Here is a 14,779-nt window from a genome sequence, read left to right as displayed (position 1 = left end):
TTTAATTTGATGTAGTCCCACAGGTTTATACTTGCCTTAGTCTTCCTTGTAATTGGATTCGTTTCATTGAAAATGTCTTTAAAATTTATGCGGAAAAAAGTTCTGCCAATATTTTCCTCTAAGTATCCGATAGTTTGTGGTCTAACATCCAAGTCCTTGATCCACTTGGAATTTACTTTTGTATTTGGTGAAATACAGTGATTCAGTTTCGTTCTTCTGCATGTTTCAACCCATTGTTTCCAACACCATTTGTTGAAGAGACTCTGGTTTCCCCATTTAATAGCCTGGGCCCCTTTGTCAAAGATTAGATGTCCATATGTGTGGGGCCTCATTTCTGGGCTCTCAATTCTATTCCACTGGTCAGTGTGTCTGTTCATGTTCCAGTACCAAGCAGTTTTGATGACAATGGCCCTATAATACAGTTTGAGATCTGGGAGTGTGATGCCTCCGGTTCTGTTCTTTTTTCTCAAGATTGTTTTGGCAATTCTAGGTCTTTTCTGGTTCCAGATAAACATTTGTAGCATTTTTTCTATTCTCCTAAAAATGTGCTTGGGATCTTGATGGGGATAGCATTAAATTTGTAGATGGCTCTGGGTAATATATTCATTTTGATGATGTTAATTCTTCCAACCCATGAACATGGAATATCTTTCCACTTCTTTGTGTCTTTTTCAATTTCTTTGAGTAATGACTCATAATTTTCAGTATACAAGTCTTTCACTTCTTTGGTTAGGTTTACTCCGAGATATTTTATTGTTTTTGTTGCTATAGAAAAAGGAACTGATATCTGGATTTCAATTTCTTCTAACTTAGTGTTTGCATAGAGGAATGCCACTGACGTTTGAATGTTAATTTTATAGCCTGACACATTACTGTATTGCCTGATGATTTCCAAAAGCTTCTTGCTGGATTCCTTAGGTTTTTCCATGTATACTATCATGTCATCTGCAAATAAGGAGAGTTCGACTTCTTCTCTTGCAATCTGTATGCCTTTAATTCCTTGCTCCTGCCTGATTGCTATGGCAAGAACTTCCAACACTATGTTGAATAGTAATGGTGATAGTGGGCAGCCCTGTCTAGTACCTGATCTGAGGGGAAATGCTTCCAGTTTTTCACCATTGAGTATGATGTTGGCTGTAGGTTTGCTATATATAGACTCCACTATCTTGAGGAATTTTCCATCTATTCCCATTTTTTGTATTGTTTTGATCATAAAGGGATGTTGTATTTTGTCAAAGGCTTTCTCTGCATCTATTGATATAACCATGTGGTTTTTGGTCTTGCTTTTGTTGATGTGGTGGATCACATTGATTGATTTACGTATATTAAACCAACCTTGCATGCCTGGGATAAACCCCACTTGGTCATGATGACCAATCTTTTTGATATACTGCTGTATCCGGTTGGCTAGAATTTTGTTCAATATTTTCGCATCTATGTTCATCAGAGATATTGGTCTGTAGTTTTCTTTTTTGGTTGTGTCCCTGTCTGCTTTTGGTATCAGGGTGATGTTGGCTTCATAGAAGCTGGCAGGAGTATTCCAGTGTCTTCAGTCTTCTGGAAGACTTTTAAAAGTAGAGGTATTACTTCTTCTTTGAAGGTTTTGTAGAATTCATTTGTAAAACCATCTGGTCCTGGACTTTTATTTTTGGGAAGATTTTTGATAACTGTTTCAATTTCATTAGCTGTGATGGGCCTGTTCATGTTATCCACTTCCTCTTTACTTAGTTTTGGAAGTTGGTAGGTATCTAGGAAATCATTCATTTCTTCCAGGTTCTCTAGCTTGGTGGCATATAGTTGTTCATAGAAGCCTCGCATGATATGTTGAATTTCTGCAGTGTCTGTTGTGATTTCTCCTCTTTCATTTACTATCCGATTTATTTGGGTCTTCTCCCTTTTTTGTTTTGTGAGTCTGGCTAAAGGTTTGTCGATTTTGTTTACTCTTTCGATGAACCAACATTTACTTTCATTGATCTTTTGTATGGTTTTCCTATTCTCAATGTTACTTATTTCTGCCCAAACTTTAGTGATTTCTGTCCTTCTGGATGCTTTAGGATTCCTTTGTTGTTCTTCTTCTAGGTCTTTAAGATGTGCAATCAGGCTGTTTATTTGTGCCTTTTCTTGTTTCCTAATGTGTGCTTGTATAGCTATGAACTTCCCTCTTAGGATTGCTTTAGCTGTGTCTCAAATATTTTGATAGCTTGTGTCTTCATTTTCTTTGAACTCTCGAAACATTTTGATTTCTTCTTTGATTTCCTCTTTGACCCAGAAGTTGTTAAGAAGTGTACTGTTGAGCTTCCACATTTTGGGACTCTTACTAATCTTTTGTTGATTGTTAAGTGTTAGTTTAATTCCACTGTGGTCTGAGAAGATGCTTGGGATGATTTCAGTGCTCTTGAATTGGCTGATGCTGTCTTTGTGGCCTAACATATGGTCTATCCTTGAGAATGATCCATGTGGATTTGAGTAAAATGTGTATTCCAGTTTCTTGGGATGAATGACTCTGAAAATGTCCAATAGTTCTAGTTTATCTATCTCTTCATTTAGCTCCCTTATGTCTTTACTGATTTTCTTCCTGGATGATCTGTCAAGTTGAGATAGTGGGGTGTTGAAGTCCCCTACTATGATTGTGTTACTGTTAATATATTGCTGTAGTTCTTTCAGTAGAAGTTTGATGTATTTAGATGGCTTCTCATTGGGTGCATAGATGTTAATAATTGTTAAGTCCTCTTGATTGACTGATCCTCTGAGCATTAAGTAGTGTCCATTCCTATCTTTTTTAATCTTATCTATTTTAAAGTCTATCATGTCAGGTAAGAGAATAGCTGTTCCTGCCCTTTTTTGTGGGCCATTGGCTTTATGATAGTTTTCCATCCTTTCACTTTAAGTCTGTGTTTGTCTTGTTGAGTTAGGTGAGTTTCCTGTAGACAACATATTGTTGGGTTATGTTTTCTGATCCATCTTCCTACTCTGTGTCTTTTAATAGGTGAATTCAGGCCATTGACATTTATTGATATCAAAGATTGAAGATATTTTAACGCCATTCTTGTAGAGTTTTAGGGTGTTTTGATATATGTCCTATTTGTGGTGGTCTGGTTGTTTATAGGAGACCTTTCAGAACTTCTTTCAGGGCAGGCTTGGTGATAGTTGCTTCCTTCAACTGTTGCTTGTCTGAGAAGGTTTTGATGCTTCCATCTAGTCTGAATGACAGTCTAGCAGAATATAGTATTCTTGGCTGAAAGCCTTTCTCATTGAGCACTCGATAGATATCTTGCCATTCTCTTCTGGCCTGTAGTGTTTGTATGGAGAAGTCTGCTGCTAATCTTATGGGTTTTCCTTTGTAGGTGACTCTTTGTTTTTCTCTTGCAGCCTTGAGGATCCTTTCTTTATCCTTATTCCTTTCCATTCTAAGTATGACATGTCTTGGTGTCTTTAGGTCTGGGTTGATTCTGTTTGGGACCCTCTGAGCTTCTTGAATCTTTATGTCTTTGGTGTTGTCTAGACTAGAGAAATTTTCAGCTAATATGGCCTGGAGAATACTTTCTTCCTCTCCTTCTCTTTCTTCCTCTGGTAAGCCAGTAATGCGTATATTGTTTCTTTTGAAGTCATCCCATAGGACTCTGTTGTTTTTTTCAGCATCTCTTAATCTCTTTTTGAGATCTCTTACTTCTTTTTTAGTTGTCTCTAATTCATCCTCAATCTTGCTAATTCTGTTTTCAGCCTCATAGATTCTATTCTCTCTGCCCTCTACTGCTTTCTGGAGTTCATCTATTTTGTTGCCCTGCTCTTATACTGTTTTAGCTTGTTCAGCTAGTTTCCTTCTTAGCTCAGCGATATCAGCTTTCAGCTCTCTAATAACCATGAGATAATTAGAATTTTCTTCCATATTCTCATTTGTTGTTCCTGTATTTCTGATTAAAATTTTTTCAAATTCTTTACTCACTCCTGTTATTTCCTTAGCTAATGTTTGGATGTTGAACTCGTTGTTTTGTGCTTCACCCTCTGGAGGACTTTTAGCTGGACTCTTGTCCTGGTTCGAGTCTCCAATATTTTTTCTTGTTGTTTTAACCATTTTATATATGTTAACAGTTTTTTCAATCCCTGAGTTGGAGCTCAGTGGTGTAAAAGCCTCTTTTTTTTTTCTTCTTCCCTGTAGGCTATGGGAGCCTGAGGGCTTTTAAACTATCAATAGGCTTCTTAGCTTAATCACTGACTCCTGACCAAGAGATAAAGCAGGGTGTGGCAGAGATAATCTAGTGGTTATGCAAAGAGACTTTCACAGCCCCTCAGCTATGCCACCGAGGTATAGGTCTTCTCCTGAGTTTCCCGGTTAGATCTCTGTCCCCTGGTGTCCCTCCCTGTTGCTGCTCCAGATTCTGAGGGCAGTAGCAATGGAGACTCAGAGTTGCACTTGGTGAGTCTCTGGGGAGTCCTCACCTCCCTTAAGCTGTCCCCTTGTTGGTGGAGCAGACTGGAGGTGGTGTCTCCACTGATAAACTGTTGAACTGTTAGCAGCCACTTAATCTCTCCTTAGGCCCCTCTCTCCTCTCTGTCACCAGCCACGCGTGTTTGTACTCATGGGTGATTTACTGGGTTCCTGTGGTCATTCTAGTCCTGTCTTGTTTCGGTCTGGGTGGTCTCCTTTGGTATTCCTAGTTGATCCGGGAGAGGAGAGGAGAGGAGAGAAAGCAATCTGCTGCTCATAGCTCTGCCTCTGGAAGTTGAATGTCAATTATTTAATTTATTTATTATTGGATAGAGACAAAAAGAATCTGAGAGAAATGGGAGAAATAGAAAGGGAGAGAGAAAGAGAGACACTAGCAGACCTACTTCACCTCTCATGAAGCTTCCCCCAGCAGGTGGAGAGCAGGGCATTGAACCTGAATCCCTGTGCAGTATAATTTGAGCACTTAGCCAGGTGTGCCACCGAATGCCCCCTATTCCCTGTTTTATATCTTAATGCTTTTCAGCCACCAAGTTACGGATGCTACCATGAAGTCATCCTGTCTTTCTTGGACAGACGACTTCACTAGTGTTATCTTGGAAACCCACCTCCCCAGAGTGATGCCCTACTGGGGAAAGATAGAAACAGGCTGGGGGTGTGGATCTACCTGCCAACACCCATGTCTAGTGGAGAAGTAATTACAGAAGCCAGACCTCCCACCTTCTGCACTCCATAAAGATCTTTGGTCTATACTCCTAGAGGGGGAAAAAAGTAGGGAAGTTTCCAATGGAGGAGGTGGAATATAGAACTCTGGGGGTGAGAACTGTATGGAATTGTACCCTTCTCATTCTATATTCTTATGGTCATTATTAAATCACTAATACAAAAAGAAAAAGAAAGGGGGAAATAGGACATAATTGGTGGTTAAGAATGTTCTGCAGTTCTCTTTTCTCTCCTCTTCTGGATCAACTAGGAATACCAAAGGAGATCACCTGGGACCACAACAAGACAGGACTAGGATGACTTTGGGAACCCACCAAATCACCAGTGAGTGCAAACACCAGTGGCTCGTGGACAGAGAGGAGCCTAGGGGGGAGATTAATAGGCTGGTAACAGTCCAACAGTTTACCAGTTGAGACACCCTCTCCAGTCTGTTTCACCAACAAAAAGACAGCTGAAGGGAGAAGAGGACACTTCTAAAACTCACCGAATTCAACTGTGAGTCTCCATTACTACTGCCCTTAGAAGCTGGAGCAGCAGGGGAGAGGCCCTGTGCTGATACCAGGGGACAGAGATCTAACCAGGAAACTCAGAAGATCTCTACCGAGGTGGCCTAGCACTGGAGCTGTGAGAGTCTCTTTGCATAACCACTGGATTATCTCTGCCCCACCCTGCTTTATCTCTTGGTCAGAAGTGAGGGATTAAGCTAAAAAGTCAATTTATAGTTTAAAAGGCCCTCAGGCTACCATAGCCTACAAGGAAGAAAAACAACAAAAGAGGCTTTTAAGCCACTGAGCTGCAACTCAGGGATTGAAATAATGTTGAAACAACTGTTAATTTCCACAACTGAATGCTTTAAGCACCTTACTTAGACACAAGTCAATCCAAGCAAAAGTGATCAGTAATTTGAAAAGTACTGAGAGAGGGACCACATAACATACTATAGAGAAAGGGGAAAGCTTTGCAAATGGTGAAGCAGTGCAGTGGATGCTCTCCCTCCTTTCCCTATCACCCACTACCCTCTCAATTTCTGGATGTCTCTCTCCAATAAATGAATAAAGGTAAAAATTTAGCACAATTTATTTGGAACTTGTGTCCAACAACAGATAAGTGGCTGAAAAATGTGGTCTATATACACAATGAAATAGCAGCTATTACAAGTGGTGACTTCACCGTTTTCAGCTCATCTCGGATGGAGCTTGAAGAAATCATGTTAAGTGAGACAAATCAGAACCAGAAGGATAAATAAATAATGGATGATCTCACTCTCAGGCAGAAGCTGAAAAACAAGATCAGAAGCAAAAACTCTAAGCAGAACTTGAACTGGAGTTGGCGTATTTGACTAATGTAAAAGACTCTGGGATGGGTGGGGAGAGTTCAGGACCTGGAACAGGATGGAAGAGGACTCAGCAGTGGTTATATTGTTGTGCGGAAAAATGAGAAGTTATGCATGTACAAACTGTTTTATTTACTGTGAACTGTAAAACTTAATCCTTCAATAAAGAAATTTAAAAAAATCTAGATAATGGCAAGATACCAGCATATTTTAATGATGGCTTTTTTTTGGTTAATACCAGGCAACCTTTTCTCCCAGGGCCCTAGTTAGGAAACCCTCTAATAATTCCCTTTCTCCACTACCACTGGTCACCTATATCGGTAACAATGTAATGGAACCCTTTGTGGGTCCTTACAAGACCTTGCACAGAATGTGGATCAATAGTGGTAGGGACTGCCCCATTCTCTTGAAGGGAGGTTGGACCAAAATACCCCTCAAGGAAGACGGATCTGGCAAAGGGCGTAGCCTAGAATATTCCTAGCTATGACCACAGAATTACAAGCTCAGACCTAAAGGGATGCAGAGGTTACACAGGCTCCTACACTGAATATTGGCCCCAGATCAAAGCAGGACATTTACAGTTAATATTTATATATTTCTCATATATTTGGTAGTTACTGTCTTCCCAAATATCACTTTCTAGTCTTTCAACTCTGACACCATCTCTCCCAGACAATAATTTGTGTTCACCTGCATGTTTGCTGTGGGTCTTAGACCAAAATCAGTGAAGTCATGGGCCTCTGGGAATTTATCTAATATAGACCTTCTATCTGTTTCCAAAATGGGGACTCCAAAAGCCCATCTGTTATATTCTTGCCTTTAGGTTCCTGATTATTAAACAGTTTCTTCTTCTTTGTATTTTAATGCTTTTTCAGTCAACAACCTGACTTTCCCGAACGGACAACCTCGCCAATGTACCCTGAAACCACACATCTCTGGGGCCCTGCATCACTAGGGAAAAATAGAAACAGACTGTGAGTATGGATAAACCTTCCAACTCCCATGTTCAGTGGAGAAGCAATTACAGAAGCCAGATCTTCCACCTTCTGCATCCCATAATGACCTTAGGCTAGGTCCATGCTGCCAGAGAGATAAAGAATAAAAAAGCTTTCAAGGGAGGGAATGGGATACGCAAATCTGATAGTGGGAATTGTGTAGAATTGTACCCCTCTTATCCTATGGTCTTGTCAATAGTTTTATTTTATTTTATAAATAAATAATACTTCAATAGGAACAAATGGCTTAAGTGCCTGGACTGGGTTCCTTTTGTTAAATAAAAACAAACAAACAAAATAACCACAATGACTATGATAGTTATCCTTGGGGGTTAAGAGAGCGGGGACATTGAATTTTAAGGTCTGTGTGGTATGGAAATGTACACTGTCATTTTATAATCTGTAACTGATTATTAATCACAAGTGAAAATTGATTTAATAACAGTGAATATAGCAAGTTTCAACAGCAGTGCTGCTATCATAATGATTATGCAAATAACTTTCATGCCTGAGGCAATATCTTGCACCCACCACAAGGCAGAGCTGAGCAGTTCGCATGGGATTAAAAGGGAAGGAGAAAAATAAAGAGAAGAGGAGGAGGAGAGGAGCAAAAACAAACAAACAAACAAAAAAAAACCTTTATTCAAAAAAAAGTTATGTAAAAAAAAAGGTTATTGAAATAAATAGTTTATGCAAAAAAATCTTCTCATGCTCGAGGCTCCAAGGCCCCAGGTTCAGTTTCCACAACACCATAAGCCAGACCTGACCAGGTCTTTGGTAAAAATAAAGAAATCAATAAAGAAATAATAAAAGTAAATGAAAAAAAAAAGTAAACGAAAAAGGAAAATTCACCGAGTTATGTAGTGAATAATTCCATCTAGGAAAACTGAAAACAAATGAATTTATAGTTTTTAGTAGTGACAGGAGATTCCTCACAGTCTAGAGTTGGAGGGCAGGAGGGAGCAAAGTATCTGAACTGAGTGGAGGAGAAAATGGAGATCCAGAAAGGACTGGGCTCAGTGGAGTAAAGGCAGACACCAGTGCCTGGGAGACCCAGAGCCCATGAGGCTCCTAAGAATCCACTTCCTCCACTTCTCTCTTAGGACCATGGGCACCACGTGTGTGAATAAAGAAATCGGGTGGTGGGTCCAGGGCTGTTCTCTGGCAGTTTAGATTGGAGACTTACATTTAAATCTTGTATGACACCAGGAGTGACAGAAATAATAATAATAAACTGAGAATCCTCAGGACAGAGTAGGAAGGAGTAAGAAAACATTCCTCCATGTCACTCTGCTTTGATGAAGCTGTCTCTGGCAACTGAAGTATGAGCTGGAACGACATTGCATTCAGTTTAATATATTTTATTTTATTTTAATGAGTGAGACACATACAGAGAGAGAGAGAGAGAGAAAGAGATGACAGAGATAGGCCAGAGCACTGCTGGACTGCCTTATGGTGGTACCTGGGAGTAAACATGGAGACTTAGTACCTCAGGCATAAGTCATTTGCATAACCATTTTGCCATCTCTCCAGGCCCCTTTTTTGCATAACCATTACGTTATCTCCCCCTCTTTACATGCACGTAATTGAATCCCTTTGTGACCTCTGACTGGGATTTAACTCTGAGCAGGTTTTCCATTTTTGTGGTAAAGTCGATCAAACTTACCAGACATTAAAATGGCGTGTCTAGTGCCTACAAGATGAAACGGTGAGAAATGACACAAGTGACATGCTAGTATTTGCAAGATGGAACAGCGTGAATTTATGAGAGTGGCATTCCTAGACTCTTTGTAGGCAATCCAATCTGTCCCGAGAATGAAAGTTCACAGAGGAGGCTGATGGGAAAATCCTGCCATCCACTCATCGGAAGGGTGTGGTCTAAAAGTCAGGGAGAACTGCCTATATAAGGCCACACCCTGGGCCTTGGAACTCAGTTCTGATTCCACTTCCACTGTGAACTCGTGTCTGGCAAGGTCTCCGGTTCTCACTGAATTGATCAACATGGTGAGTTGCAGCCTTCAAGGCAGGGGTTGTATGGCTCCTGGGTTGGAAATTCTGAACCTCCAGGTGGATTATGAAGAATTCTGGTGATGAATGATTTCCACTGGGTGGGAGGCATCAGAGTGTTTCACTTGGAGGGACAGACTGTGGTGGGATAATTATTTATCAATGTGTTTATTTATTTATTTGGTGGGATAATCATTGAGCATTCAGTGAGCATTCCAGCAAATGGGCTGTTTGCTATTTTACAAGCTTGTAGAGAGATATTAGTGAGAGGGGTGTCTTGGGGGATTCTTGATGGAGAGACCAGGTATCTGTGATCTCTCGAACTCCTCCAGAACATAGCCTCGTAGTTGGTAAGTCAGTAAAGTCAGGAAGGAAATGTTTACAGTGTGTGATCCCAGTGAGTGTGGTATAGAGACCAGGCTGAATTCAGTTGAAACTTGGTAATCAGGGGGTCCAGAGGTAGTGCAGCCAGTTAATCACCCACAGTTCCAGCCCCAGCAAGGACCCGGGTTTTAGCCCCCAGCTCCCCAAATGCAGTGAGAAACTTCATGAGCAGTGATATAGGTCTGCAAGTGTCTTCCTTCTCTCTCTCTCTACCTTTTATGTCTTTTTTTTTTTTTAAATAGATTTTATTTACTTACTAATGAGAAAGATAGGAGATAGAGAAAGAACCAGACATCACTCTGGTACATGTGCTGCCAGGGATTGAACTCAGGACCTCATGCTTGAGAGTCTAAGTGCCCTAGTCACTGCGATAGTTCCCAGACCACACCCCTCACATCTTTATTAAAGTCTATTATGTTTATTTATTTGATAGAGACAGCCAGAATTTGAGTGGGGAAGGGGGTGGTAGAGGGGGAGAGATACAGCCCTGCTTCACCACTTGTGTGGCTGGAACCTGGATCCTTGTGCACTTTAACATGTGTTCTCAACCAGGTGGACCACTACCCACCCCCCCCATCTTAGTTTCTCTCTGTACTATCAAATAAATGGAAAAAGAAAAAATAGCTAACTGGAGGGTGGGCGTGTAGTACAGGCACTGGGGCCTAGCAAAGCCAAAATAAAACAGACGTGCTAGCTTAGGCAGCACATATACTAAAATTGGAACGATACTGAGAAGATTAGCATGGCCCATGCACAAAAATCAAACAGACAAATAAATAAATAATCTTTCTTCTTTCTCTTTTCTGCTTTCCTATCTATGTTTAATTCTTAGCAATCTACATTTAAAAACAGCGAGAACGTCTCAGACTCCCAGGCCACTTGTATTGAAGAAATTAAGACGTACCTCCTGACACCCAATGCTCCTGTGCCCCAGTTCTGTATGCCGTTTCCTATTCGTGGTAAGGATAGCAAACATGGATTAATCCAGGCGCAGAAGGATGAACTTGATACACTCCTTGATGACATACAGGAGATTATATGCAGGGAACTGAAGAACACTACTGGTCAGATGAAACCTATAGCATCATCCCAGATGACACAGGTCGCCAACATGCTCCAAACCATAAGCCTTGGGAAAACTAAAACAGCATGTGCATGTGGTGAGCAGGCTGTAAACCGGAACCAGATGAACTTAACTGGGAAACACACTCTCTCTGAGAGTCAGGTAAACTTTGAAAGTAACTCCCAGAACCCTCATGAAGGCCAGATTGCATCTGTCACAGGAGATGATGAACAGACCTTCATTGCTTCCCAGACCATCTCTGAGAAGGAGACGATGACCCCGAATGACAGTTTGAAGAATGCCTTCACGGAGGACCACAACTGCTGTGAAAGCTCTGGGAGACCATGCCAGTCATCACAATCGCCATCACAGAATGTTGCCAGTCCCTCTTTGATGCAAGAAGAAGCTCCAGAAAAGCAGAAACTCGAAGTTAAGAGACATAAATCTTTTAAAAGTCAAGACAGGCCAAGGCCTTTCCTCTGCACATATGAAAACTGTGGAAAATCCTACTTCAAAGCATCCCAACTGAAAGAACATATGAACACGCATACTGGTGAGTAAGGGGAAGGCTTTTTTTATAACACTAATACTTTGTCCCTTAGCAGTAAATTGAGAGTATTGCCACCTCTTTCTAAGTTAGATCCCCATAGCTTTGCAGATTTGCAAAAATGGATACAATGGTCCATTAAGACACTATTTATGTGCTCTAGAAACTTACTAACAGTCTTTTGTGTGTTGATTGTATGGGGTGATGGGAAGAAGTTGAAATCATATTGTTTGTAGAATTCTCAACAATCTGTCTTCTGCTGGGACTGTTACTTCATGAACCTCCCCTTAGTTCTAGCAGCCATACAATCCTCACACACATTTCTATTACACCTACAGTATTCTCTACTGAGAACAATCTTGTCCTTTGAACTTCAGTTTTCTGGTCTTTCCAGTTCACAGTCTTCTTTCTAGTCACTGAAAAGACCCACAGAGAGCCTCTTTGGCTCTCCAGCGCCAATTCTATGTGGGCCAATTCTATTCCTTACCCATGGTTATAATTCCTTGGTCCATTCATAGTCATTTCATCTTGTTTGCAGGGGAGAAGCCTTTTATCTGTGATGTGAAGTGGTGCAAAAAGAAATACACCTATTCAAGAGATCTCTACAGACACAAGAAATGGCACAGTAAAGAACACCTGTGAGCCAAGTGCAGAAAGTTTTACTTAAGCTTGAAAGAGCTCACAAACGATAGCCACCTATCAATGAATGCATCATGTGCCAAGAAAGAAATGAGTACAGCTGCGGGACTCTCTTTGGACTTTTAAGGTTCCACTTTTTAAATCCGTGAAGACTCCCAGAAAAGGTTCCATCAGTGCCTTCTCTAGAGATAACTTTTTGGTCACTGTGTTATAATACACTCTTCCAGGATTGAATCTATGCTTTAAAGTCGAAGTAAAAATGTTGCAATATTTACATGTAATAATTGAGCTTGCTGTTTTGGTTCTTTTTGTATGGGCTGAAGGTGAGACACTTGGGCTCTTCTTGTATAAAAGGGTTTAGTTTTAAATAAATTTCATTTATCTTGAAAAGTTGGTCCTCCTGTTGTGATTCTTTTCTTTCATGGTCTTCTGCCATTTTTAAATATGAACATGGATCAAGTAAAAAAAAAAGAAGCTTCCTGTTTATCACTTAAAAATTCCTACATCCCTTTAATTCCTTGCTCCTGTCTGATTGCTATAGCAAGAACGTCCAACACTATGTTGAATAGTAACAGTGCGAGTGGGTAGCCCTGTCTAGTACTTGATCTGAATGGGAATGTGTCCAGTTTTTTCACATTGAGTATGATGTTGGTTCCAGGTTTCTTATAAATGGACTCCACTACCTTGAGGAATTTTCAATCTATTCCTATTTTTAAAAAATATTTATTTTTATTATTTATTCCCTTTTGCTGCCGTTGTTTTATTGTTGTAGTTATTATTGATGTGGTTGTTGTTGGATAGGACAGAGAGAAATGGAGAGAGGAGGGGAAGACAGAGAGGGGGAGAGAAAGATAGACACCTGCAGACCTGCTTAACTGCTTGTGAAGCAACTACTCTACAGGTGGGGAGGCAGGGACTGGAATCTGGATCCTTATTATGATGGTCCCTGTGCTTTGTTTTACTTGTGCTTAGCCTGCTGTGCTACCGCCTGCTTCCTCCTATTCTTGGTAGCATTTTGATCATAAAGGAATGTTGACTGTAAAACGTTAATCCCACCAATAAAGAAATAAAAAATAAAGTAAAAACAAATATTAACTTCTGAAGAATACCAAAGGAGATCACTTGCGACTGCAACAAGACAGGGATAGAAAGACTTTGGGAAACCACCAAATCACCGGATCACCGGTGAGTGCAAACACATGTGGCTCATGGTCAGAGAAGAGCCTAAGGAGAGATTCCTGGGGATAAAGCCTGTTTCTACTCCTGAGTAGCTGGCAACAGTCTGGCAGTTTACCATTGAGCCACCACTTACATTCAGTTTTACCAACAAAAAGAGTGCTGAGGGGACTCTTCTTAAGACTCACCAAATGCAACTGTGAGTCTCCATTGCTATTCTCCTCAGAGACTGGAGCAGCAGGGAGCTGGCCTTGTGCTGACATCAGGGTGGGGGTGAGGTGGGGGGGAGAGAACTGACCAGGACACTTGGAGAATATCTACACCCTAGGGGTGTAGCAGTGGGGCTGTATAGTGGGAGCCTTTCCACATTGTTTTCCTGATGAGAACATGGTCAATAGTTGCCTCAGAACCTAAGGACTAAAAACAGGACTTGTTTAGAAACTCACAGGGCCCAGCAGTGCTGCCTGGCTTGGCAGAGAAGCTGAATTAAGCCCTGAGCTTTGGATCCATGGAGTGTGGAAGTCTCTTTGCATAACCATTGTATTATCTCTCCCCCACCCTGCTTTAACTCTTGGTCTAGAGGGAGGGATTAAGCTAAGAAGCCTACTTATAGTTTAAAAGCCCTTAGGCTCCCATAGCCTACAGGGAAGAAAAAGAGCAAATGAGGCTTTTAAGCTACTATGCTCCAACTCAGAGATTAAAGTAATATAGAAACAACTACCAATTTCTGCAACTGTGAACTCTTTAAGTACCTTACTTAGAAACAGGTCAATCCAGGCAAGAGTGATCAATAATTTGAAAAATAATGAGAGAGGCACCTCATAACAGACTCTATAGATTGGTTAAACCAAGAAGAAATATCGCAGAAATGAACCAGGACAAACATCCAGCTAATATCCCCCTAAAAGGCTGAATCACAGAATAATGAGGTCAACATCTAAAATCTAGTTAAGGAAATGATCACAAGAGTGTGTGAAGAGTTTGAAAGAATTGTCACTGAAATGCAGAAACAACAAATGAGACTGAAAGAAAACACTATCTCAAGGTTATTAGAGAGCTGAAAGCTGAAATAGATGAGCTAAGAACACAACTAGCTGAACAACTTAAAACAGTATCAGAACAGGGTAACAAAAACAGATGAACTACAGAAAACAGTTGAGGGGAGAGAGAATAGAATACACGAGGCTGAAAACAGAATTAGCAAGATCGAGGACACATTAGAGACAACTAAAAAAGAAGTAAGAGATCTCAAAAAGAGCTTAGGAGATAGTGAAAACAACAGCAGAGACATATAGGATGATAGGGGACATCAAAAGAAATAATATAGACATTAATAGTTTACCAGAGGAACATAGGGAGGGGGAGAAGCATTCTACAGAACAGAATAGATGAATCTTCTCTAATCTAAACAACTAAAAGACCTAAGGGTTCAAGAAACCCAGAAAATGCAAGATTGGTTCAATCTACA

At 40.6% G+C, this 14,779-nt stretch overlaps 1 protein-coding gene and 1 non-coding gene across 2 annotated transcripts; both read left to right on the top strand.

Moving 5' to 3' along the window:
• Positions 1-10,573: 10,573 nt before the first annotated feature.
• On the top strand, positions 10,574-10,681 carry LOC132535688 (U6 spliceosomal RNA). Its single transcript, XR_009547403.1, has one exon. It is a non-coding gene; the product is annotated as a U6 spliceosomal RNA (small nuclear RNA).
• A 347-nt stretch (positions 10,682-11,028) lies between these two features.
• Positions 11,029-12,147, top strand: LOC132535537 (Kruppel-like factor 18). Its single transcript, XM_060181700.1, has 2 exons — positions 11,029-11,502; positions 12,035-12,147. The coding sequence occupies exons 1-2, from the start codon at positions 11,073-11,075 to the stop codon at positions 12,136-12,138; spliced, it is 534 nt and encodes a 177-aa protein (XP_060037683.1). The 5' UTR covers positions 11,029-11,072; the 3' UTR covers positions 12,139-12,147.
• Positions 12,148-14,779: the final 2,632 nt, after the last annotated feature.

Source organism: Erinaceus europaeus, chromosome 23 (assembly GCF_950295315.1).
Source record: "Erinaceus europaeus chromosome 23, mEriEur2.1, whole genome shotgun sequence".
Classification (NCBI taxonomy): domain Eukaryota; kingdom Metazoa; phylum Chordata; class Mammalia; order Eulipotyphla; family Erinaceidae; genus Erinaceus; species Erinaceus europaeus.
This window is presented reverse-complemented; position numbering and strand designations above follow the sequence as displayed.